Genomic DNA, 27,683 nt, shown 5'->3' with positions numbered 1-27,683 from the left:
CATCCACTTCTACCTTGTCTTCAATGCATAAGATTCTCTCTTCCATCTCATATATTCCGTTGGTGAGGCTTGACTCTGGTTCATGTTCAAGTTCCTAAGTTTTTCATTTCCAGATTTCCCTAAGAGTTTTCCTTACACTTTCAGGCCTTGAACTGGAGTTTATTTCCTTCTATTGTTTTTGTTTGTTTGTTTTTATGATTTCATAAAGAGATTTTTTAATTTATCTTTAAAGACCTCTATCATACTCATAAAGGCTATTTCTTTGTCTTTTTCTTGTGCTTCAGCTATGTTGGAATATTTAGAGCTGCTGTGGTAAGGTTGCTGGGCTCTAGTGGAGACATATGGTCCTGGCTCTTCCTGGTTGTGTTCTTATGCTGGTGTCTAGGCATCTGAAATTGGGAATATTGTAATTGTGGGTGCTAATATCTGGTCTTGTGTTTGTTGAGTGGGTATTTTGTTCCTTGGTTTTTGTTTTCTCTCTGGATCTTAAGAGAATATGGTGGTTGTGTGTTGCCTGGTAGGAAATGTCTTTTGGGATCTTTACAGGTGTGGCTACTGAAGGCTCCTGGTAAAAATGTGTTTCTGGATATTGGGTACCAATACTTAGGAATGGGGACACAGTGGGCATGGCTAAGGGGTCCCAAGAACAAGGATAGCTGGGTGTTCCACCAGGATCTGCTTGGAAATGGAGCCAGATAGTGAAAAGAGACCACAGAAGAATATCTGCTACAGGGCTGGGAATTAAGACTGGGGAATAGAGGGAGAGGTAAAGATCTGCGATTGGCCAGCCTGTTTCCCTGCCAGAGTGGCCTTTGGGTATCTACCCATGGAGTGCCTGCTAGAGTTGGGGTCCAGGATAAACCAATGAGTTGGGAGAGAGAAGTTAGGAAGAGATCTGTGTAATTTGCTGGAGACTGGGGAAAGTGGGTGACTATCTTACTTACTGTTCTATTGCTGTGAAGAGACACTATGACCAAGACAACTGTTATAAGAGAAAGACTTCAATTGGGGCTTGCTTACAGTTTCAGAGACTTAGTCCGTTATCATTATGGTGACAGACAGGTGCTAGAGCCAAGAACTACATCCTGATACATAGGAGCAGAGAGATAGGACTGAGCCTGGCATGGGCTTTTGAAAGTCCACCTCCAACAAGGCCACATATACTCCAGCAAGGCCACATCTCCTAATCCTTCTCAAATAGTTCCACTCCCTGATGACTGAGCATTCAAATATATATGCCTAAGGGTACCATTTTTATTCAAACCACAACAGTGGCCACAGCTGATGGTATGCTGACAAACTGCGGATAAGGCTGGGAGATTGGATTTGGAAGAACTGAGAAAGAGGCAAAGATCTGTATTTAGCTTACCCGTTTCCCTGGTCAGCGTGCTCATTTAGGCATTTTTAAGAAAATTAGTCAACACAATTGATCTAAATTTGATATCTAAACATGTGGGTCAAGCTCCGTGAGTTCTTAATGATACTTTAAAAGCATAATAAAATAATTGGTCACCTTCAAGTAAGGTAGGAAATTGATGTATTGTCTAAAAAGTTGGCAAGAAAAAGAATTGAGATGGGGCTGGAGTGATGAGTCGGCAAGGTAAGAAGAATATGTTGTGGGTATTCCCTCCTTGAGCCCTCCCACTTCTTTCTTACTTTTCCTACTAAATCTGCCTTTACTAGAAGTGAAGGTGGGGTTCATGCACTGGCCTTGCTGAGGCTCTGGCTCCCAGGGATTCAGCACACTCCTGTGGACTCCCAGGGCACTTGCACCCTTGTATACATATCCACACACATACACACATAATTAAAAATTAAAGAATTGGGGTTTACCCTGGCCAGAGAGGTAATTCATCAGGTAAAGGCATTTGTTGCCCAATCTGATGAATCTGAGGTAGTGGAAGAAGAGAACTGACTCTTACAAGTTGCCTTCTGACCTTCACACACTGCAACAAAACAGCCAATTAATAAATGAAAAACAAAACTGGGATTGATGGCTTATACGTATGTAATCTGAGTACTTCAGAGATAGGCTGAGTTCAAGTGGGGGTGGGGTGGTGGATTTGAGACTGGCTCAGTATATGATAGCCCAGGCTGGACTTAAGCTCTCACCTACTGGGCCTCCTGGGTGTTTCAGTTTTTGTAAATTTCTTCCAAATCTGGCTTCATAGAATACAGCTCAGTTCTCATGTTTATTTCCATATTTAGCCTATGATGATATATTGTATTACATTGATAATACAGTGTCTAAACAAAATCCAACTTCACACAAATACTATAGTAGAAAGGGAGGGTATTTTAATAACCTTTTGGGATTATTTTGGGTATTCTACAAGTGGCAGTTTTGTGTAAGTTAGTTGCATTATGTAATCTAAAACCTTTTCTGAAAATTCCTTTCTCTGGTTAGTGAAAACCATTTGGTCTGTAGAAATATTTTATAATTCTCATATTGTTACATGTATTTTTTTATATCTCAATGTTTTATTGTATTATTGTGTGCATGTCAGAAAGCAACATATGTGTCCCAGGTATCAATTGCAGGTCATCAGGTTTAGCAGCAAGTGTCTATACCTCCTGAGTCATCTTTCTGATCCTTAACAGTAGTGATTTTTTTCCCCATGAAGCACAGTCTCAAGTAAAAGTGGCTAAGTTTTTATTTTGCTTTATAGGAGTGGGTGGCAGCCAAAAATTTAAAGATTGTCCATACGCTTTGTAGTCACTGTCATGGCTTGTGCTAAAGTACCATTGGATTTGTCTGCCATTACTTTAGTGCCTTTGCTCTACCATTTGTGCAAGTGTCAGTACAGCAAAAAGATATGAAGTATTTTAGTGCCATTGTAAACGATAGCTTGGATCTTAGAAACCTCTTGAAGTCTCAGGAAACTTCAGGGGTTCAGAAACCCTTTTTTTTTTTTTTCGAGACAGGGTTTCTCTGTGTAACCCTGGCTATCCTTGAACTCAAAGAGATCTGTCTGCCTTTGCCTCCCAAATGCTGGGATTAAAAGCAGGTGCCACCACACCCAGCTCATAAACCATATTTTTGAGAATTATAAACCCGAGAATTTTGTGTATTCTCCCTGGCTGATATATTCAGCACTCTTCTTGGCTGTATTTTGAGGAAAAACATGAAAATAACTTGTTTTTAGTTAACTGGCACACAACATGGCTTTCCTTGACTCATCAGAAAGTAAGAACTTGATATTTTATGGCTGTTTCTTTAGAATGTCATCAGTTAAATAAAATATTTAGGACTGTTGTGGCAAAGTGATTGACAGTGTGTTCCAAAATACTCTGTTTCGCATCATCTGAGAAATATATAAGTCCCTTTTCTCTCTGGGTTGCTGTAACTGAGCACATTTCCTTCACAGGTATATGTTTGTGGTAGTACATATGTTTAAAGAAAAAAATTTAAGGATAGAAGAACAAATTTGGTAGTACTAAGAGATGAGTTATAATAAAAAAGTCTGTAATTTTACTTGGTGCCTCTTGTCAGTTATCCAAGTGTTTGGGAGACTTTGGCAAAATTCCTGTGAGTTCAAAGCCTAGACTATATAGTGAGTTCCAAGCTGCCTACTGACCTACTCAAAGTGAGACCTTGTCTCACAAAACAGAATGACCAAAAGCACCTGTGTATTGACTGCATTCATATATGTGTATATAACTTACACATTCAATGTTTTTGAATGTTTTGAGCAAATAAGTTATAAACTCATACCGAAGTGACAAACACAGACACTGTATGGATCTGGGCTAGGTCCTCTGCATGACGTTCTTGGTGAGACTCTCAACAGTGGGTGTGGGGATGATCTCTGACTTTTTTGCCTGTACTTAAGACTCTACTGGGTTGCCTCCTTTGTGCTTAGTCTTATTGTAACTAGTAGTGCCTTGTTTGGTTGATCTCCCTGGGAGGCCTGCTCTGTTTTTTTTAAAGGGAAACAGAAAAGGAGTGGATCTGAGGAAAGGGTAGGTGGAGAAAAGAGCTGGGATGATTAGAGGGAGAGAGACTGTGGTCTGGATGTAATGTATGAGAGAATAATAATAATAAATTACAAAAAGTCATAAACTCATTAAACAATTAAGTTAACATGGTTATGATGTAAATATGTATTGCTGAGTACTTGAGGTCAGTATTATCTGTATTCAGGACTTCATGAAGGGTTTATTTTTTGTTTTTGAGGTAGTTTCATTTTGTAGCCCAGGCTAACCTCTCAGATTTGCCATCATTCTGCCTCAGCTTTTGGAAAGCTTGGGTTTTAAGAGTCTACAGCAACGTTCATGAAGATTTAAAATAAACCATTAATATTGGTAGACAAAGAACATCTAGCTATAATTTATCTGGGGGCCAGCAATGTATTTGATAAATATAAAAATCTCAGAATACCCTCTGACATTAGGCAGTTGGATGAAACATAAAATTTAATGTCAAGTATTTGTTGATCATTAAATGCTCAGTCAAGTCCTATATGCAGAAGTGCTAACTGGTTAATGATCATTGATATTGAAGGAAAAGCTCTTTCTTCCAGCCAAAGGCTTTGATATTTTTTCTTTATATCTATTCATGTTTTTTATATAAAAAAAAATCATCAGTAACTTAAATGAGGTTTTAAATATTATTTTATACAAACTCATGTTTGCCTGCATGTATGTCTGTACCACATGGGTGCCTGCTACGTGTGGAGTTCAGAAGAGGTAGTTGGAGCCCCTGGAACTGTGCTGCAGACTATTGTGATCCATAGTGTGAGCGCTGGGAAGGAAGGACCTCAAAAGAGCAGCAGCACTGTCAACCACCAAGAAAGCCATCTCCCCAGCTCCTAAAGAAGAACTTTTATTCAGTGTATTTATTTCATGTCGCCTGTGAACTGTATATATCACAGCTGTCCTATACAGTCTCCACGGTGACACTTGAACTCTCGACTCAGAAGTTTTTAACATACTAGTCGTACAGCCTAAAGGCATCTGCTTGGGGATTGTTTTTGTTTGTTTGTTTGTTTGTTTTTTATGTATGGGCCAGAAAGGTCTGATTAGTCTGAAACAAACAAAAGTACTCCATGTCTAACAATATGAAATTTATACATGTAGGTGTGGAAAAAAATTTATGTGTGTGGGCATGCGTGCGTGTGTGTAAAAGATTTAGTTTAACATGCTTCCAGGAAAAAAAAAAAAGACTATGGAATTTCTACCAGTTTGGCATAATATGGTACCTAAACCTACTGTATAACCTCAGCAGTGGTTATAATCAAATCTTTTTAAGAATGCGGTGGTGAAGTCCTGATGAGACCAGATAAGCTAGGGTCAGATGGAAGGAGAGGAGGGAAAGAGAGTGGGATTGTGAGGGAATGAGGGAGAGGGCTACAGCTGGGATATAAAGTGAATAAAATGTAATTAATATAAAAAATTTTTAATTAAAAAAAGAATGTGGTGGTGAGCCAGGTGTGGTGGTGCGTACCTGTAATCTTAGCACTCAGAGAGGTAGACAGGCAGATCTCTGTGAGTTTGAGGCTAGCCTGGAACTACACAGAGAAATCCTATCTTGAAAAAAAAAAGAGAGAGAAAGAGATTATTCTGGTGCTGGTGGGGGTTTTTTAAGTATGTACAGCCCCTTGAAGCCAAGAAATGAATAGAAGAGGCTGGAGAGATGGGTCGGAGTGTCAGGAACACTCACTGCTCTTTCAGAGAATCCAAATTTGGTTCTTACTTGTTACTCTAGCTCCAGGGGATCCAACACCCTCTTCTGGACTCCATGGGCACTTTCATTCACATGTGCACATAGACATATAAACATATAATTCAAAATAACATTTTTAAAAATCACTCTAAGAAAATTTTAAATTGTCATTTTTATAAATTCTGGGTTGAGCCATATAAAATAACCATTTTTGCAGGTCAAGAAGAGTGGGCATTTTGACACTTTCATATGTTTCAACCAAAAAAGATGAAGAATTGAGCTTTGTTGTTTTCTTATTGAGCCTCAGAAAAATAAGCATTGGGCCATATTCCCAATGCTTACAAAAGCATTGGGATGCTTACAAAAGCATCTCTGGTGCTAGTAAAATGTCACATAACTCAAACTAGTGGGTATTGGACTATATCAGTGAAACTTTGCTCCTTTAAAAGATAGTGAGAACGTTAGTGAATGTGGGTCCTAAAATGTATATGCTCTCATCCATGGCTGAAAGTCCTCATCAGGAAAAACCCTGGGCTTCTTCTGTTGGTAGGACCAAATTAGCAAGCCAGGGTCCTGGAATGGGAACAGGCAAATGTTTCTACAAGTCAGAGTAATGTTCTAAGGTTTGCTGGTCTCTGAAGAAAGCTCTGGATACATTGCTGGATCACATCTTTCCTAAAAGTCTCATAAACTGACACAGACGCAGAGGTTAATACCACATGCCAGATTAGTTTGTTATCAATGTACACATTTATGTTAAGCGGCTTCTTGTAGAGTACAAGTCTTGTAAAATCATCTGTTGCTCTTTGGGGTTCAGTTGCTGCACTAGCCACCATCAGAGACTGACCCAGACAGCCTCAGCTTGCCTGCAGGGCCACTGGCTGCAGGGCTACTTTGAACATTTTAATTACCAAAATGGAAAGATAGAGTTCAAGTTACAAAATCTGTCTTTAGATCATTTTTGTTTTGTTTTGTTTTTCGAAATAGGATTTCTTTGTGTGGCTCTGGCTATCCTGGAGCTTGCTCTGTAGATAGGTCAGGCTGGCCTTGACCTCAAAGATTCACCGACTTCTGCCTCCCAAGTTCTGGGATTAAAGGTATTGATGCCCACAGCCCAGCAACTAGGATCATTCCTATTTGGGATCTTAAGTTTTGTTTGTTGGAGGTTTTAAAAATCATACGTGTTTTAAAAATGTGTATGCGTACTAGGTAACTTGGTTTTTGGTTTGGTTTGATTTTGTTTTGCTACTTCAGAGCCATACCCTAAAATATTTTCATATCCAGTTGAGCTGAATGGACCTAAAATTACCTCATTTCCTCAGATGGAATGCCTTTAATCTTACTTATTTCTAGACTTTTAAGGACATTTCCAAAAAAACACTTGCCTGAAGATTTAATTAGCATAGTACCATTTGTGGAAGGAATGCTTCATGCTCATAAACTACAGGAGCTAATTTCTGCTCATCTGAAGAAGAGCAGATTGTCTCCCTGTCAGACATGTAAGATTTGTTGGTAAAGTTCTGCTGAGATGTTTAGGAAGCTCACGTGTTCTGGGAACGTGACTGTTGTCATTTCAGCTCTACAACATCAAGTTAGTTTCACGTGGTAGTATGCACACAATGTTCTGTCTGCCTCAGGATACTGTCCTTAAGCCAACTGGTGTAAAAACCATGTGTGCCTTTTATTTTATTTTATATAAGAATTACTATAAATCTTAAGTTTGTACTGAAACCAAAACATGTATAAAGTGTCTAGCACATAGTTTGCATTTAGCAAACTAATCTTTCTTTTAGGAATACTTGGTGTGTTGTGATATCCACTGAGGAACCATTTTTGGAGGCACAGGTAGATGTCCCTGCCTATTTAGCTAACCTCACTTGCCCAATAAAAGTTTGAACTTTTTTTTTTTTTTTTTTACCTCTCTCTTAGAGCTGTCTTAACCATTCAAGGCTAGCCTGAACTCTCTTCCTCCCTGTGTACCACACAAGGTCTTAGTCTTCCTTATGATGCTTTCTGTTCTTCATAGTGTTTATCACCGCCTCACATTCCCTATATGTACTTCATATGGTTAGCACATTTGTCTTCCCTCACTGATGCCAACACCAGGAGGCCAGCAATCTTTGTTTTGCTTACTAATATTACCAAGCATTTAGAATGGTGTTTGACATATAGTAGACACTCATCTGCCATTAAATGCATCCATGTGATAGAAAAGGAGCGATGAAGAGTAAAACTATTACTGATGTCATGTAAGTAGGCCATCAGAGCTACATATAAACTGCTACAAAACCCTACTCTGACTTTGAAGTCAGTATTCTTTGTATTAGCCTACCATTCTACCCATTTAGCTTAAATATCAGTTCAGCTCTCAGTACTTGGTCTCACTTGAAGGAAATAACAGCTTTAGATAGTTGATCAGCTGATATGTTACTGAGTTACTGCTGTTTTTCAGAGCACTGTGTTCTTAGCCATTAGTTTTAGAAATCCTTCTTGAAGAATACATGGTACTCAAACTTACTTTATGCGAACAATAATTATATACATAAATGGCTTGTGTCATGTAGTAATATTGATGACAGTGCTGTCAAGACAGTGGGAATTCCTAAAAGTGGGAGGCTTGATGACAACCTAACCCAGTCTCAACAGCACTAAGTAAAAATCATCTAGTCCCACCAGCACGTCAGATGCATTCACCCTGCTTTCTTTATGAGAATTTAGTTCAGAAAACATGGTGCCGGTTTAGGAAGTATGAAGAGATGGCAAATTACCTTTAGTCATTTCCTGCAACAAGTTTATTAATGAAAATACTAGCAGAGGTGGAAATATGGTTCAGCAGTTAAGAACATGTATTGCTTGTAAGGAATTCAAGTTTGGTTCTCAGCACCCACATCAAACAACCCACAACTACCAGTAACTCCAGCTCCAAGTGATCCATTGCCCTCTTCTGAGCTGTGGGTACCTGTGTGTACATATACAGACAAGCAAGTGCATACCCATACACATAAAAAGGAAATTAAAGAAAATATTACAAACAATTAAGCCATCTAGGCTTCTTTCCTCTTGGAGCTTTGTGTGTAATTGCTGTGAAAAGCAGCCTCCTTTGAAGTCTGTATGCACTGTTGCCTACATGGATTGTCCTAAGGGACTTTGGAGACAATTTTTCTAGAGGTTATTCATGCCTCTGATCTCAGTGCTGTCCTTAGTCTAGTTTACATGGTGCCTTTGGGAAGCCCCAGGCTTCACACTGACCAGGTCATCATGTCCATCCTCACCAAGGCACAGAATAAGGAATATATTATTGAGGCCATAAGTAAAGCCAAGTCTAAGTTCTTCATACTTCAAAGATCCATGTTTCACTAAGTGTAAAGCAGATGACTTTGAAGACTTGGTAGCTGAGAAAAAGGATCATCTTGAATGGCTGTGGGGTCAGATATACCCCAGTAGTGATCCCTTGAACAAATAAATGACAGGCCCTGCACTCCAGACCTCCATGGAGGTCCCACCAAATCATGTTCAGTAATAAATCTCACAGCTAGTCAAAAATGTGTGTACGTATCTTCAGCAAGTAATAGTATATAACGTACTCTGTTGAACTTGCACATTTTGTTACTTACGCATATGGCAACAAATGTTCAAATTTACTGTCAACTCCTTCAGTAAAGTGACTGTAATGCTTTTAAAATGTATTAATTACTAAGCTGTAAGAATGTAAAGAGGGAAGAGCAAAATATCAAGGATATTTAAAAAGAAGACCAGAGGCTGTAAAGAATAAATTTTGCTGCCTTGTCCCAAGAAGGCTATTCATAGCACATGGCTGCAGCACAGATTCTGAGCAAAGCCTTCAGAGCCAGTCTTTTGTCTGGTGTGGGTGACAGCGTTGAGCCTGTTGAATTGTAAGCATTCTGTTGCCCCTTCAAATGGATAAGGTATATGTGTATATGTGGGGAAAAAAATGAATATCTGTACCAAAACATTGCGTAATAAGCCATACAGTACAATAAAATCTGAGGAGCAAGAATAGAACTTTTTTTAACTGGCACTTTGATTTATTTTTCTTGAGTTAAAAAAAATTATTAGAAAAGAAAAGAGGAGCTGGAAAGATGGCTCAATAGTTAAGAGTACTGGCTATTAATTGTTCCTAGGACCCAGATTTGATTCCCAGCATCCATATGGTAACTCACAACCATCTATAACCCTAGTTTCCAGGGTATCCAACATGTGGTACACAGACATAAATTCAGGCAAAATATCTTTGTACATAAACTTTTAACTCTTCAAAACTGATCTGCTTCCCTAAGAAAGGTGGGTTGACTTTTCATAACATTTCATAATACCACTGCTCAGTTTACTCCATGGGATCATCTAACTAGTGATTTTTTTTCTTTCTCTCTCTCCCTCTGTCTCATGTGTGCACTCTCATTCTCTCTTTCTTTCTCTCACTCTCTCTTGTTCTTTCTCTCTCTCTTTCTTTCTCTTTCTTCCTTTCCTCCCTCCCCTCCTCTTTTCTTTCTTCCCTTCCCCTCTCCTCCCCTCTTCTCTTTTCTTCTTTCCTGACAGGGTTTCTCTGGCCAGCCTTGGCTGTCCTGGACTCACTTTGTAGACCTGGCTGACCTTGAACTTAGAGGTCTGCCTGCCTCTACCTCCTCCAGTGTTGGGATTACAAATGTGCACCACTGTGCCTGGCTGACTAGGCATTTTTTTAATTTATATAATTTAGTTTACCTTGAGGCCGATTATTATTTTTCTATATTTAAATGTAGAAGAATTTCTTCATAGTTTAAATATCTAGCTAAAAATGAAGATTCTGTAATGTTCTTTCATATCTTCTGCAAGCAGATCAGCAATAAATTGATTTTGAGTGTGTGAATTTTTTTATTAAATATTTTATTACCTGTCATAAAGGTATTTTGGGGTTTTGTTTGCTTGTTTTGGGAGGGTTGTTTGTTTGATTGTTTTAGACAGGGTTTTACTGTGTACCCCTGGCTGTTCTAGAATTCACAGAGATCTGCCAGCCTCTGAGTATTCTCTCCTGAGTGCTAAATTAAAGGCATGCATGCACCACCACCAGCTAGGTTTTCCTCTTTTATTATTACATTCATTTATTGGGGGAATTACACATGTAGAGATCAAAGAACAACTTTCAGGGTTGGTTCTCTCCTTCCACCATGTGAATCCCACAAATTGAATTCAGGTCATCAAGCCTGCCAGTACCTTTACCTACTAAGCCATCTTACTAGCCCTGTAGTTAGTTTTATTTATTGTTAAATTTGTTTTTTACTGTACTTAACTTTTTTTTTTTTTAGTTTACTGAAAATTTGAGTAAAAAGTACAGTTGGGATTACAAATGTGCACCACTGTGCCTGGTCACATTTCCTGTCACATCCCCCATAGTTTCCCATTTTTCTGTTTCCACTGGCTGTGGTTGTGCAAAGCTACAATAATATGTATTTGTCGTTACAGTATTGTACAGTCATTTCACTTCCCCAAACACCCCTGTGCTCTCCTTGTTCACCCAGCCCACCCTGAACTGGCTTATCTACTCAATCTGTGGTGTTTACCCTTCCCTGGATATAAAATACAGTTGGAATCTTTCAGTATGTCATTTTTTCAGTTTGGCTTTGTGTGTATTTAAGTTCTTAGTGTCTTCTTGCATCCAAGTTTTGTGTACAAGTTTTGATGAAGGCGTGAATTTTCAGTTTTGAAAGGTATATACCAAGAAGCTCAGTTCGTGTATGTTGAGTGTGTTTAGTTTCATAAAAAACTGCCAAACCACCTTCTAAAGGGGCTGTGCCAGTGTGTGCCCTAACTGGCAGTCTTCATTGTTCACATCTTTGCTGGCATTTGTAGTCGGTATTTGTGTGAGGGTAGCTTACTGCTGTTTAAATTTCAGAACGCTGATGATACTGAAATTAAGCTGCTTGTCACATACTTACCTGCTATCTGTGTATTTGGTGAGGTGTCTGTTCTGATCTTTAGAGGGGGGAGGTGTTTGGTTAGGTTTAGGAAGTTTTTGGTTTTTTGTTTTGTTTTGTTTCCTTTTCTGGGTTTGTTTTGTTAAGACAGTGTTGAACACCACAGCCCAGACTGGTCTCAGACTCAGGGCAGTCCACCTGCCTCAGGCTCTCAAATGGTAGAGTTACAGGTGTAAGCTACTGTGTCTAGTTTTGTATATGTGTGCATATTTAATTGGGGTGTTTGGGTTTTGTTTTGTTTTTGTTTTTTGAGGTGGAAATTTTAAAGGAAGTAATTGTTGAGTTTTAAGCAGTCTTTGTAGATTTTTTTTTTAAACTGGCAGTGTGGTTTCAGGTTTTTGCAAAGATTTTTCTTCCATTCTATTGCTAGTCTTTCCGTTCTTTTAAGTAAATTAGAGTCCTTTTGTACGTGCATTTTATGTTAATAATAAAAGTTGTATTGGTCACAACCAAACTTTGAGCAGAATGCATGAAATTTTATGAAAGAAGGGGGAGATAGAAAGACCTAGAGGAGGTAGGAACTCCAAAAGGAGACCAACAGAGCCAAAAACAACAACAAAACAAAACAAAAACTGAGCCCTGGAGGCCCTGAAGAGAGTGATACCCCAAACAAGGACAATGCGTGGAAAGGACCTAAAACCTTGGCTCATATATAGCCCATAGACGTAGTCTCCAAATGGGGTCTCTAGTAAGGGGATCAGGGGCTTTCTCTGGCATGAACTCAGGGGCAGGCTCTCTGATCACCTCCCCCGGGGGGGGGGGGTGCAGCATTGCCAGGCCACAGAGGAAGACAATGCAACCAGTCCTGATGAGACCTGATAGGGTAGGGTCAGAGGAAAGGGGAGGAGGACCTCCCCTCTCAGTGGACTTGGGGAGGGGCATAGGAGGAGAAGAGGGAGGGAAGGTGGGATTGGGAGGAGATGAGGGAGGGGGCCACAGCCGGAATATAAATTGAATAAATTGTAATAAATGATAATTTGAAATGTAACAAAGTTGTGGTGACTAGAAGTGTAGAGATAGATAAAACACTGTCAGAGAAAAGGAGGTTGCAGAGGGGGGGGGGTGTATAAAAGCTTAAATTGAGAATTCGCCTTTCATCATACATTCTGTCTCCAGTTAAAGTGGGCAGGGATAGAAAGTGGTCTTGATGACTAAACATGACTTGCCCCTTGAACTATTGCTTCTAAACAGCCTGACTGCTCTGCAGCCAGCTCACAGTGTCTTCTTGGGACACTAAACCATCCTCTTTAGTATTCTTGGCCTGTCTTGGATTTTTTCCTGCCTGATTTCATTGTACCTTCTTAGGGATTCCTCCTGTTTGAGTGAAGCACTTTCTTAAGCAGATCCTAGAAAGAGGGAGCATGGATAAAAATGAGTGTGGCTTTGCATGTCCCTTTATTCAGCCTTCTCTCTTTGCCTGAGTAAAGCCTTCTAGGTTGAAGATCATTTCTCTTTGGTTTCCTGACAGCATCATTTTTGGGGCTTCTTTTGTTGACACTACTATTTTTGTGATGGCCAGAGCCATCAGATTCTTGATTTTGTTTTGCCCTATTCCATTCTTCAGTCAATCAATTTTTCACTCTCTTTTCTATTTCTTCCTTTCTGCCTATGGAATCTCCTAGGGGGGAAAATACTGCATTTGATTTATTTTATTTTATATGTGTGTGTACCCATGTACCTCAACACGCTTGAAGGTCAGAGGACAATTTGAGGTATCAGTTTTGGAGTTCCAGTCTATGTTTCAAGGGATTGAATTCAGGTTATCAGGCTTGGTAGCAGGTGGCTTTACCTGCGGAGCCAAACCATTGTATCTATTTGTTCTCAGGGCTCTTGGATGTAGGTTGCCTTTCATCCATTACACTGGGCACATCCGTTAAGTGGACCACTTCAGTCTGCTGTTCTTGAGTTCTGGGAAAGCTTTTTTAATTTATTCTGCTGAGAATATCTTCCTCCCCATTCTCTGTTCTGTTTGTAACTCCCATTAACTGGATGTTACTAGAACCTAGACTCCACTACTACTTGTCTTAACTTTGTTCTTATTTTCCATCTTGGGCATTTTGTTCTGTTGTTTGTACAACTTTAACTTTATTACCAACCCTCTGTCTTTGCTATCATATTTTTATTTTCTAGGATTTTTGTCTCTTCAGTGTCTCTTTTTCCCTGGTATTCCACAGTCATAGTTTATTTTTGTTTTAAATCCCTGGTGAGCCATCCCTTTCTTCATGTCATTTCCTGCTTAGTTTTTGTTTATTTTCTATTGATTCTTGTTGCTTGTTTAGCTCTGCCTTCTAAACTAAGGTTTTCTTAATTATAACCTGATTGCTGGTTATCCTCAGTTACTTGTTCATAATGAAGATGACAAGCCCACTCTGGTCCTCATAGGTAGCGCATACGATGAGGTGGATGAGCTTGGGCTACACAGTAGGGCTATCTGTGCGTTTGCTGGTAACTACGTGTCGGTGTATCTCCAACTCTTAGTATTTGAAGGAAAGGTCTTCCCGACTCTTGCCTGAAGAGCAAGGTCAATCCACCAGCATGGTGAGGGAGATTCAGCCAAACCCATGTGGGAGCAACCAGTTGTGAGCCGTTTGGTATGTGGAGTGAGTGTGCTTCCTGCTGTCTCTCTCCCATGCTAGGAAAAGCATCTAGAGACATGGAGTCATACGTTTTGTTTTCTTCTTTATCCATGCTGGAAAGGAACTTCACTGTCTTGGCCCATTAAAATCACTTACTACTGACATTTCTGGACTTTTAAGTCCTCTTCTGTTTTTCCTATCCTTGTTGGATTGAGTTGGCATATTTTTTTTTCCTCCCTAATATTTTAGTGTTGTTTTAGTTGAGTTTGGGGAAGAGTAAAATTATTGTGTGCTAAAATGCAATTTAAACCCAAAGTCATTTTAGAACTCTTCTTAAAAATTTAGTTGCCTATCTATACAAGACACTTTTATGACACTTCTACTGTGTACCAGACATACTTATCTTTTTCAGCCATTGTTTGTATTAGTGTTTAGTTGTAATACACATATAAGACAAGTGGCAATTGAAGCAAACATTTAAGATAATTGTTCAAGAATTTGAAATAATTATAATTATTAATATAGAAGTTGTACAAAATATCTCTTTGGTTATATATGAGACCAGAAACAACTGTATTGTAACCTCACTGTTTCCTGTAATTATGACATATAAAATGACTAGGAATACTGAGTTGGCAGCTTCCGAACCATTTTTCCTAGGGGAAATACAGGGATAGGTGCCAACCTCTGGACACATTTTCATTTTCAACCAGTCAAGCTGGCTTCTGTTTAAAGTACATTATGTAGTACTTATTGACACTTTAACATTGAACTCTTGGCCAAGAACACTATAACTCATGCCTGAACAAAGCTTTATCAGAAACACAATTTCTGCATAAAGCACATCACAACCTTCATAAACATGGGAGCGCAAACTAGAAACTACCACTTGAGCACTATGCTTGGGGACTATTTTCAGCAGTGAATTCACCAATAAAAAGCACAAAACCACAAAATGTGAAAGCCCAAAAGATAGTATTAAGTAAAACATACAAAAGACTCTCTACTTGTTTATATTGTGAGACAGTCCCCCTTTAGGGAGAAATGTGTGTCCAGCAGCTCTGGCCTTTCCTTGTGCATGTTCAATGACTGAGAGCACTGTGAGTGAATGTAGATTTGTGGGCTGTAAATATGTTTTAGCAAGTAGGTAAGTTCAGAAGAACAGAACTCCTGAAGAATAAGGACCTCTTCCCTCAATTCCTGTAGCTCCACAGGGAAAAGACATTTATAATCTCTTTAGTGGAACCATTACAGATTTTGTGTGCGTTTATGTGCAAGCAAATGTAAAGGTTGCTCTAATCTAATAGATAATAGCCAGTAGCAATTCACATATTTTACCTCATTGGCTTTTATAATCTTATAAAGTAGGTGTGATTTCCACTTTAGAAAAGGACAAATTAAGATAATTTTGAATGCATTCTCTTTCCTTCCCTACCCTCAACTAATAGAGTAGGGATTAAATATAATTCACAGTTTAGTGTGTGTGTGTGTGTGTGTGTGTGTGTGTGTGTATACACAAGTGGAGGTCAGAGATCAGCCTTGGGTGTCATTCTTCAGGAGCTGTTCATCTTGGCTTTTTTGAGAAGGGTCTAACTGCAACCAAGAGCTTCACTTATTAAGCTGGGCAGGCTAACTAGCTTGTTTTGGGAATCTATTTGTCTTGGCCTTTCTAGCACTGACATTTTAAGTATGTGCCACCATGTCCAGCTTTTTGACCCCCTAAAAGACATTCTAGGGGTTGAACTCAGGTACAAGCACTTTATAGACTTGAGTCCAACTCCCCTGCTTGTAATTCACTCTTAAAGGAAAAAAAAAAAAAAAAAAAAAAAAAGCAGCAAGTGCCCTAATCATTGTCTTCTTGAGCACTTTAATATTTGCTTGTCTAATTAAAAGTAGAAGGATAAACAGGCTCGTGCCTTTCATCCTAGCACCAGGGAAGCAGAGGCAGTCAGATCTCTTAGTTCAAGGCCAACCTGGTCTACAGAGTGATCTCCAGGCCAGCCAGGGCTACAAAGAGAAACCTTGTCTCAAAAACAAACGAGAAAAAAAAAAGAACAATAGTATTATTCATAGAGTTGTAGAACTACAGTTTCTTTCAAAGATCAAATAAAAGCCCAGTGTGGTGGCCATCCCTTCAGTATATCAACACAGGGAGGCAGAGGCAGTTGCATCTCTATGTTCCAAGACAGCCTGATCTACATAGTAAGTTTAGGACAGCCAGGGCTACACATTGAGACCCTATCTCCAAAAAACAAACTTAATGTAATGAAATCTACTCACTTCTTCAGGAAACAAGTTGCTGTAATTAACTTGCCCAGTCACACATTTACAAGATCAGTACTAAGCTGTTTTACGTTTAGAGTCACTCTTCTTTACCTAAAGTTTTACGTGGCCTTCTATGTTCAGAGGATTGTGTAGATTTGACAAAATTTGTACCACCAGGATCCTTACTTCTGTCTTTCTGGAGTGAACCACTGAAGAGAGAATTTGCAGTAGGGCGCAGGCAAAGAGCCAGGTCTGGAAGGAAGTGTGGAAGCTCATCTCCTGGGAAGAACTTTTGTCTTGGCAAAATCTGACTAATGACACTTCAAAATAAAGAACCAGTCTTTCCCAGCCTTCAAATTTTTTTGTGGAAAGCTAGAAAGTCAGACATTGTTTGAAAGTTTTGTCAAACTTGAAAGCTACACATCGAGGCCAAAACTAGAAATGTCTCTGCGTCATTTCAGGCTGCTGTATTTGCAAATATATCTAAATGCTGCAACTTGCAGGCATCTCTACTGTTTGTGACAATGACAAGGAGCCTAAGCCAGGTTCTAGTGACAGATTAAATGAATGCTGATGGGTTAAATATATAATTAAAAAGAACATTTATGTCCGGGTAGTAAGTCTGTATTTTATAAAATCATTTGTTAACATGTTTTGGCTATATATTACCCACAGTGCAAAGAACATGTGTGTTTATTTTGTTAGAATTGATTCATATTTTGAGTTGGTATGGGGTATGGTATTTTGCAGTCTCACGTGGTGGCACAGTTGCAGTCCTTATCTAATGCTCACAGCCCTCCGCAGAGCAATATCAGTTGCTGAAGTGTGCGTTTTATCTTGCTTTAAGTCAGTAGACATTACACAGCACCTGCGGCCGAAAAGTGTTAACCCTCTCAGTACTCTTAAAAGTAGAATGTCCCCAGATACATTCAGAAACCTTGCCTTGGTTATTTGCTCAGCAAATAACACATGGCCTAGTTCCAGTGGCGTAAGTTGATATAACTAGGGTATTGATGAACATCTCTCCCATTACCATCAGAAAGCATGGATAAAATAAATACCTGGAGAATTAGGGAGAGCTGTGTTATTTATCTGTATGTTCAAAAAGCTGCACAGATTATAGACAGCTCAGTGGACATAAAGTAGACAGACATTCCTGGGTAATCTGCACTCAGACTAGGAAGCAAAATACCTATTCATACTACTAATAATGGGCATTTGGCTTTCCATTTGGGAACCATTCAGTTTAGGGTATCATAAGTTTAGCTTCCATAGACACTACCAGGTTCTATCGTGTTTGAATCACATGGCTTATAACAGCCTGTAACTCCACTTTTAGGGAATCCAATACCTTTTGGCCTTGGGCACACACATCCACATGCTGGTCATAACTCACTTAGGTGCACACACACATGCACATAAGTAAAAATAAATATTTTTTAATTTAAGTTATAAGGAAAGTATAAGTGGCTCACTCCTATAAATCCAGCATTCCGGTGACAGAGGCAAGTTTAAGACCAGTCTGGTCTGCATATTGAGTTCCAGGCCAGTCAAGGCTACATAGAAATGTCTATTTTCTCAATTTTTTTTTTTAATTTTTTTTCAAGGACCAGCAAAATGGCTCAGCAGGTAGAGATGTTTATTGCCAAGCCTGACAATCTCAGTTCAATAATAACTGGATCCCATATTGTGGAAGGATAGCAGTCCCGCAGATTGTCCTTCCTTTCACACTCAAGCAATAGCACGGTTCACACACACATAAATTAACTAATGTAACTTTAAAAAGCTAACCTTTAAATTTCTCAAGTTATAGAAATGTTAAGTCTCCCATAAACTCACTTCTCAGTGGTAACTAATTTTATATTCATCCAAATTGTCTTATATAAATTAACATACAACCTTCCTATAGCCAATCAATTCAAAATGTAGCATTTTGACCAATAGATGCTTGCCAGGCAGGAATCGCCCCTGCCTTGGGCATGCTGGGAGGGACCAAAATCTTTAAATCACCCAACTAACCTGGGCGCTCAGCTCCCACCGCTTCAGCAATTGGGGGGGGGTCCAAGCTGCAGCTTATAATTTACAATAAAAAGAACCTCATGTATTTACAAAAAATAAAAAAAAATAACATACAAATGATAATATACTTCCTTGCTGTTTGGTGTGTGTGTGTGTGTGTGTGTGTGTGTGTGTGTGTGTGTGCGCGCGCTTGTGCAAATGCCACAGTGGGTGGGGTGAGGTCAGAGGACATCTTTGGAATCCATTCTCTCCTTCCACTTTTACGTGTCTTCTGGGGTCTGTGAGTTTAATAGTAGCAGATACCTAGCTATCCTAGCAGCTTTATTGTAATGACCAGCAGCAGCAGCAGCTTTCATGGCAAGCATCTTTACCTGCCATCTTGCTGGCCAACCATTTATTCCTTTAACCTGTCAGCAATAATTGCCACTCATTTTTAAGAGTTTTTTAGTTACTATCTGTGATGATTAGATTCTCATTATTGACAATAACATTTCATCTTGACTAGTTTCTTTTCTAAGTATACCCTTGTAAATCATTCCCATTTACTTCAAGGTAGACCATTTTCTGCCAAAAGTTTGGTATCTTCTCTTTTAATATCCCTAACACTAATGTTTTTCAGCATGCAGAATGCCAGTGAGGAGGATCTAAGTGGTTGGGCATGGCCTAAATTTTTTTCACCAAATCTTTTTTATAGTTGAAACATCCTACTATGAAAGTTCAGCTACTACGTTAGCAACTCTCTGGTTTTGGTTTGTTGCTTGCTTGCTCATTCGCTTGCCTGTTTTCCCATTGGGTCTTGTGTCCTACACTTTGATTTGTAATATTATGGTGGCTTCTGTCATGTCACATGATCAGATAAGAGTCAGGTCAAGGACACAGTTTCAGAAAGACACCTACAGATCTGATCCATGGGTTATGCCCACTTCCAGTTTACTACTCATATTTAATTAATGAAAAAGTATTCAGTGCTTCCAAAAAGCAAGTATCCTAATCTGAGTGGAAATCTCCCAAGTAGATTTGTTTCAGCACTGGGCTAATTTGACTATTAGGTAATTTGAAAACCAATAATATACAAACTAAATAAAAGATAGATTCGAAGCCATTCCTACTTTGTGAGGTAATATGGTATCCAGTGTACAAACAAAATTATTTTTCTTACATAGAATCAACTCTTCAGCTAACTGAGCATACCGTGAGGTCTGTGGTTTCAACAATAGTTATTATGTTGAAATATGAGTAATTGGGCTACATTTTATATATCCAAGTTGAAGATATTAGAATACTGCTGGTAAATATTACAGGTGAGCCAGGCATTGTGGCACATGCTTGTCAAACTATTTTCCATAGGCTTAATAGCAGGAAGATCATGAATTCCAGGCCAGCAGGGACTGTGTAGCAAGTTTGAGGTTGCCCAAGCTACATAGCAAAACCATATCTCAATAAAATAATATTAAAGGGTTTTTTTTTCACTTTTATATATGTATATACAAGCATGTGTGTAGGTAATTTTTTTTAACATTGTGGCTATTGGCAAAATCAGTCTGGTTCTAGGCTTGGTGGTTAAAAAAAAGTCTTGAGTTTCTTATAATACAGCAGTACTTTGCTAGTGTAAAGATCACCCTCCAGTTTGTAAATGTGCTTTTGTTTCGGTGGCACCAGATAGAAGTTGCTCTGTGGACTATAAGCATGACAGTTTTAGGAACAGAAAATAGACCTTTCTATCTGAAGGCTTTTTTGTGACAAGAGTAGCATCATATAATGTAGCTTGGCTCTCATGCTGTGGTGGGTTGTTGCCACAGAGATCCTACTACCTCTGCCTCCCAGTGCTGGGATTAAAGGTGTGCATCACCACCACCGCCTGCCTGCTTTTGTCGTTTTTTAAACAACCTTCTTTCCTGAACTAAGAATTAATTACCAGTGTTATTCATCACTGTGTTTTGTCTGCTAAACTAGCAAATCAAAACAGCAACTAAAGCCCCACCGTGACCTCTATGTAGAATTTAGTAATAAGGGATGCTTAGCCATCCTAGAGTGAACAGCTTTGTTGAAATAAACATGAAGAAGAGTTGCTATGGGGAAGCTACTAGACTGATTGACCAGACCTTAAGGAGCATCATTATACCTTAAGCAACAACAGGTCTATTTAGAGGGTGTCTGTTCAGGGTATTGGGAACCTCAAGTTTACTCTCCAGTTTGGATGTTTGGTGTGATTACCTAATATCAAATTTAATGCCAAGCTTTCCTGTTTAGTAAGGTGTATTCCTGATGTCTGTTTTAAATAGTTTGTTCCTTTCATTGCAACAGAATCATTTTACATGAGGAAATTGAAATCTGATGTTGAAACAAAACCTTGTGAAGAAGACTTAATGTTTTGCTTAAGAATATAAGAATTAGCCTAGTATGGTGGCAGAGACAGGTGGAGCTCTGTGAGTTCAAGGCCAGCCTGGTCTACATAGGGAGTTCCAAGATAGCCAGGACTCTGTAGAGAGACCCAATCTCAAAAAATGAAAAAAGAATGTGAGGATTTATAATTAAACTGATTCCATTTAAAGTAGGGTCTTCAGCCAGTACTAGGAAGCATAAAAATGGCATTCATAAGTGTTTTGTGGGATATATATATAGTTAGATTTCTCCTCTATTTCCCTGTTTATAAGCCATATGGAACAAGGGAATCGGGTAGTACTCACCAAACTTCAGACTTGAGATCTAGTTTCACAGCTGCAAATGCCTCTGCTCTAAACTGAAGCAATTGAGAGGTAAGTAGCTGGAAGTCAGGAGAAACAAGTGAGTCTCACTGTAGTCCCCAGGCACTTTTGCTTGTTCCCGTTTGAGGATAAAAGGTGATGTTTCACTCTTTGAGGGTTTTCTGGAGTGGTGCTGATGGGATCTATCTTTTTGCCATTTGGTTTAATGGTGGAATTTATTAATCACATTGAATAAAATAGGAACCCTGCCATAAGGGCTTTCCTGCCTTGTGGAAGAGCCATGACTGAAAGTCAAGCATGAAAAGTTTTAGGCAGGAAATTTCAAGCAGGTTCCACAGCTTGTTTCATTATCCTATTTTTATTCTTGTCAGAATGGTCACTTCTAATAATAAGATCCCTCAAACCACTTAACCCAAGCCTTGCTTACTAGTGTTGAAAGTTCTTAAAGTCCAAACTATTCATTAAAGACTAATACACATTTGCTGTCCTCAGTCAGTAAAAGAGGGTGATTAAGTGTGGGTTTAACTAGTTCTTTTTGCCTTTGCCTTGAACACATGTTGAATGGAAGTAGATTTGTTTTCATCCTTTTGGGATTGTAACCAAAGCACACACCCATACCCTTCCTGCCTTTCTGGAACAGGTTCAAGATTTGGCAAGACGGGTTTGTTTGGGGGTGTTTCCCTTCTCTTATCTCTAAGTAAGCAGGTGCTAGGGTTGAGTTTATTTTGACCCTTTCACTTTAAATGTGGAACTGAAGCAAGAATTTTAAACACATCAGAAGAGTGTATGCTGTACTTTCGACATGCGGGACTTGGGGAGAAAGGTGTGTACTGTATTTATTCTCCAGTATCCTAGAAACTTTGTAGAGGTGATGTCTTTATCCATATAGGTGGCTTGCAAGCTAGCAACTATTACTCAAAAGGAAAATACTTAACCATGTAAAGATCTGTGCTGTATTTTAAATTGTGTTTTAGGTGCTTGGTTTTAGCAACAATTTTCCTACTGGTACTTTTACAATACAATTGGTGACAAAATAAGTTTTGAATTTTTGTTTGAATTTTTTTGGAAGAACTTAGGAGTTAGATATTTGCAAGAAAAAGTATGTCATTTGTTTTTCTTTCCTAAGGGAATGACTCAAAACTACAGAGATGTTTTAAGTATTCTGCTGTTTTGTTTTCTAACACTTCAAATAGATTATTAAATGAAGGCTACTCAGCTTCTGATGAGTGACAGTCCTTGCCTAGACTGACATCTTTTTCTGATCTTTTCCAGAGCCTGGCCCAACTAGAGAATCTGTGCAAACAGTTGTATGAAACAACAGATACAGCCACTCGACTGCAGGCAGAGAAAGCCTTGGTTGAATTCACCAACAGCCCTGATTGCCTGAGCAAGTGCCAGCTGCTTCTCGAGAGAGGAAGTGTACGTAAGAGTTAACAGTCCTGAAGGATAGCAGAGTTAAGGAAACTCTGGTTGTAACTTTAGGGACACTGGGATAGTCTGTGCTCTGGGTCTTCAGGTGTCTGTATCTATTTCACTCTTGAACACTATCATCCCAGCCAGGTTGATGATGCGTCTCATCAGTGAACTCTTTACACATACATTTCTGTCCTGCACCAGATTCCTTGGATGCATTCTCTATTTTTATGCTTCCTTGTCATCCCCTGTTCTTTATAGGATATAAGAGGGTATATAAGTCCTTGTTGTTGTATAAACTTCATGGTCTTCTGTCTCTTTTCTCCTCAGCTCTGCTTAGTGCGTGCTTAACAAGTCTAAGGAAACATGACAATGAAAATAAAGGAAATTAAAACGTTTGGTTAAATTTTTGAGGCAGAGTCTCACATAGTACAGGGTTGCCTCAAATTTGCTCTGTAGCTGAGGATGACCTTGAACTCCTAATCACCCTGCCTCTACTTCCCATGCTAAGATTTAAAGTGACCATGTCTAGCTAGGAAGTTTAGGTTTTAGAATTAGAATCTCTTCTGTGAGCCCAGTAGAGTTGGAAATAGAAATAATGGTGTATTTTGTATCTTGAGCAACAATGTATTCCTAAAAAATTTGTTTATAAATGTTTAATTTCCAGAAGCCAGGAGTAGTGAATAGCTCATTCCTGTAATCACAGCAATGAGATAATTGCCATGAGTTCAAGTCTATAGGCTGTAGTTAGACTCTGTCTCCAAAAACCACCAAAGTAAAAATAATTTATGTTTTAAAAATTATCCTTCAGGCCAAAGGAATATGAAAATATGAAAGGGCTAATTTTTGAGAATAGAATTTTAATTGACTTATTGTTTAATTTTCATTATCATTGTCCAAATGTTTTATGTGATAATTAGATTATAGAAGGTGTTAAAATCACGGATCTTTTGGAGTTCGGGATCTAGCTTTTTTTAAAATACCTGAAGATTACAAAGTCATGCCAGGGTGAACACTGGTCTGACTGAGGCTTTCTTTTCTGCACATAGTATCTGTGCATTTTCTTTCTTTTGTTTGTTTGTTTGTTTGTTTGTTTGTTTGTTTTCCGAGACTGGGTTTCTCGGTATAGCTCTGACTGTCCTAGAACTCACTCTGTAGACCAGACTGGCCTTGTAAACCCAGCTGGCCTCAAACTCCCAGAGATCTGCCTGCTTCTGCCTCCCGAGTGCTGGGATTAAAGGCGTGAGCCACAACTGACAGGCATTATGCATTTTCTTTAGTCACTGTTGTGAACTAGTGCAGAGCTGGTGCGTCTTGGGAGATGTGCAGTCAGCTGTCTCCTTTCACTCCTTGCTCCCAGAGCTCACATGCACTCTCTGAACTATTGACTCTAGTTTCTCACTGACAGTTAACAAGGTAGAAGAAAACAGCATCAGTACAGTACTGAAAAACAGTTGTGGATCCCTCGTAGACTCCTCAGTGGTTTGGCAAGTCTATTAAAGCTATGAATAAAAACTTTATATTTTTACAGTGAACTGTGTTAAAGTGTAAAAATCACATCACATCATTTTTACAGCTTTTTTTTCTGTTGCATTACTTGTTTTGTTTTTGAGATGGGGTCTCTGAAGTATACAGCATTACCTAGCTTTGAACTCCCAGCTGCCCTCCTGCCTAAGCTGAGTGCTGGGATTAAAGGAGTACAACACCAACATTTTTTTTTTCATAGTCTTAAGAATCTCTGCCTAGTGGTATTAAATAATAGTTCTATCATGAAGCTGGGCATGGTGGCTCACACTTTTAATCCCAGCACTCCCGGAGGTAGAGGCAGGCAGATCTTTGTGAGTTTGAGGCCAGCCTGGTCTACAAAGTAAGTCCAGGACAGCCAAAGCTACACAGAGAAACCCTGTCTCAAAAAACAAAATACTAACATGAATAGATGTCTTTAAGACTTAGTTTCAAGCAGGGCGTGGTGGCACAAACCTTTAATCCCAGCACTCAGGAGGCAGAGGCAGATCTCTCTGAGTTTGAGGTCAGCCTGGTCTACAAGTCCATAACAGCCAAGGCTACACTGTATCAAAAAACAAACAAAAAAACTTAATTTCATAGACAATTATCCTTGACCTTCAGTTAAAATGTTTTATGTTCTGAATCTGTTCCTGTTACATAATTTTATGTAAGATCACCACACATGCTATGATCAGCTGGAATGTTATAGTGCTCGAAAGTCCAAAATTTATTAAAAGCCCCACTGGAGGAAAGTAAGATAATACTCCATTATTAGGACATAATTTTTCTCAGAAATAGTTGGTCAGAAGTTTACTGTAAAACTATCATGTGTACTCCCAGAGCTGATGGACAGATACAGTTTGGAGATGAGCTGTGCAACATAGCGGTCTCTTCTAATAATTTGGTTTCCCCTTTTCCCTTTTATTCTAATGCTGTACTGCAGAAATGTCACAGGTCAAACTTTGTGACGCATCATTAAAGCATCTCAAACAAAAACCTTATAGCTGTCTCACCCAATATAATATTCAGTGTTTTTCCCTCTCTTTCTACAGTCATCCTACTCCCAGTTGCTAGCAGCTACATGCCTTACCAAGCTTGTGTCACGAACAAACAACCCTCTACCATTGGAACAGCGGATAGATATCCGTAAGTATAGGACTTTCTGCTTTGTCTTAAAAAAATCTGGCTAGTGGTGTGATAATGGTGGCTAAATAGTTAAGTTGTTGAGTGTAGTTAAATGTATCTAGAATTCGTGTTTATTTTCCCCCAGAGTTTTGGGTCCAGCGCAGTTAACTTCACATGATTCCTAAGCCATCTTTTTGGTTGCTAACACGTTCTTTTACTCACTTTTTTTGTTTTTGAGAAAGGGCCTCACTGTGTAGCTCAGTCTGGCCTAAAGCTCACATTTTTCTTGTCTCACCTCACACTTAGTAGGTTTATAGGCATGCACCACCACACTCAGCCTTTTTTCATTTTTTATTGTCACTGATACCTCAGAAAAAATTCTTAAAGCCTTTTGTAGTTTGCATTAATGGCTTTATTTAGCCATGTAAGAGTACATTTAAGGCTGCTATTGTTCAGATTTGTCATTATGATGATGTAAAATTCTAAATTCAAAGTCTAATTTTTTTCCTGAAAAGAAAATCATGACTTTAAATATCCCCATCTTGTCTGTTTATAAATGTCAGCATTCTCGGTCAGACTTGAAAACACTTTTAAAGAAGTCTTTGACAATCTCTGAATTACTCTTGGCGATCTTGATAACCCAAAACTGAGCTTAGCAGTGCAAGATTACAATAGTCTTAACTTGGAGGGTAAAAATGGGCTCATTGACACTAAAATATGCACAGAACCCTGGGCTCTGTCCTCAGAACTGTGAAAATTATCACCATCTTCAATTTGAAGTTTCTCAGTAGAATAAAGAACTAAGAAAGTTAAGTGTGCATTTATCATTTCTGGCTATCTCAGGTATTTTAAAGGTTGGCTGTCTGTGGTTAAAGCCTCCTTAGCATGTACTGTTTCATTTCATAGGGAACTATGTGCTCAACTACCTTGCCACTCGGCCAAAGTTGGCTACTTTCGTGACACAAGCACTCATCCAGTTATATGCCAGGATTACAAAGCTGGGATGGTTTGACTGCCAGAAGGATGACTATGTCTTCAGAAATGCAATCACAGACGTCACAAGGTTTTTACAGGTATGCATGTGAATGTGTGGGTGTCTGTGTCTGTGTCTGTGCACACATGTGCCATAACAGAAATGGGGAAAGCAACAGAAATAGACTTGATGCTTACTACCTTTTAAAAACTACATAAAATGTCATTATCTGAAATACTCTTCACCATCTTTTTTTTTACCCTGTTAGTGATCATTTTTGCATAGTAGCATAAATAAATCCATTCTATTTTGAAGATCCCTATACACTGAACCAAGCCAAAATACCATAAATTAATTAACTGGCATTCTATAGATGAGCATTTAGTTGGCCTCAATTGCTGCTGTTCGATATTCAGTAATTATCACAGCATATACCTCTTGTCACACTTGGAGAAAGTGTACCTGTCAGGTGAACTAACCTTGAAGTTACAGAAGGATAAAAGTATTTATGACTTTCAAAGATATTTCCAAGTAATCTCTAAAAAGTTCACTTTCTTTCTTTATTTCAGCTCTAAGGCTAAGCATTTTTGGTTTTAGGTAAAAATTGTTTGGCTTATGAAGGAAGTAGAATAAACTTTTTTGTGTTAATTTGCTGCTTTATTTGTTCTTCTATGAACTTCCTATCCAGTGTACATAGGTGTTTTACCTGCATATATGTCCTCTGGCCTGGTGCCTGCAGGTGGCTTTGAATTCCCCAGGAGCAAAATTACTGATGGTTGTGAGCCTCCATGCGGGTGCTGCAACTTAAACCCTAGTCCTCTGGAAAACGGCTGAGCCATCTCTCCATCACCCATCTTTACCTTTTTCTTGTTGTTCTAAACAATCTCTTTTAAAATTTTTGTTTGTCTTTGCTTTACAGAGATATGTTTTGCAGTTTCTGTTTAAATGTCTATGCTGTGGTGCTTTGGAGAACTTCCAAATTTGATTAAGGTCAAATGCAACAATCTTTCTTTATGGAAGGTGGTATTTATGTTCTATAAGGCAACAGGTTGAAACTATTTTCTTTAGGCAGTTTTCCTGTTAACAAGGAATCTGCAATTCAGTAATATGAGTATGTTCCAGAGCCAAACCATGCCAATTTTCTCCTATGTATTTTCTTACCAGGACAGTGTTGAATACTGCATCATTGGAGTCACAATTTTATCTCAGCTCACCAATGAAATTAATCAAGTAAGTGCTACAGCCTTCCTTATTGAAGTAAGTGACACTTTTTTTTTCTTAGTTTTGGTGCTTTCTGCTGTGTGTGGGGTGATCTTTTTTGGCAGTTGTGTGCTTTTGCGGTAAGTGATTAATGCCTTCTTGAAACAAAATAGATCCATTTGGGTTTCCTCTGTAAATGCAACCCACATCACTCTTTTTATTCTGGCTCACTTCTGAGCCAAAATAATTTACTCTCCCATATCA

At 38.9% G+C, this 27,683-nt stretch overlaps 1 protein-coding gene and 1 non-coding gene across 3 annotated transcripts in view; both read left to right on the top strand.

Moving 5' to 3' along the window:
• The window catches only part of Xpo7 (exportin 7), an 88,071-nt gene that overhangs the window by 23,823 nt on the left and 36,565 nt on the right, over positions 1-27,683 (top strand). Inside the window, exons 2-5 of one of the 2 annotated variants that reach the window (XM_060391426.1) lie at positions 22,475-22,621; positions 25,174-25,267; positions 26,153-26,319; positions 27,384-27,449. In XM_060391426.1, the coding sequence (XP_060247409.1) occupies positions 22,475-22,621; positions 25,174-25,267; positions 26,153-26,319; positions 27,384-27,449 (474 nt within the window). Of the gene's footprint in view, positions 1-22,474; positions 22,622-25,173; positions 25,268-26,152; positions 26,320-27,383; positions 27,477-27,683 lie in introns of both variants that reach the window. The other variant, XM_060391425.1, reaches the window with a different exon arrangement.
• LOC132656673 (small nucleolar RNA SNORA70) lies at positions 8,691-8,824 on the top strand. Its single transcript, XR_009594389.1, has one exon. It is a non-coding gene; the product is annotated as a small nucleolar RNA SNORA70 (small nucleolar RNA).

Source organism: Meriones unguiculatus, chromosome 9, assembly GCF_030254825.1.
Source record: "Meriones unguiculatus strain TT.TT164.6M chromosome 9, Bangor_MerUng_6.1, whole genome shotgun sequence".
Classification (NCBI taxonomy): Eukaryota; Metazoa; Chordata; class Mammalia; order Rodentia; family Muridae; genus Meriones; species Meriones unguiculatus.
The sequence above is the reverse complement of the archived record's forward strand: the minus strand, read 5'-3'. Positions and strand labels throughout refer to the sequence as shown.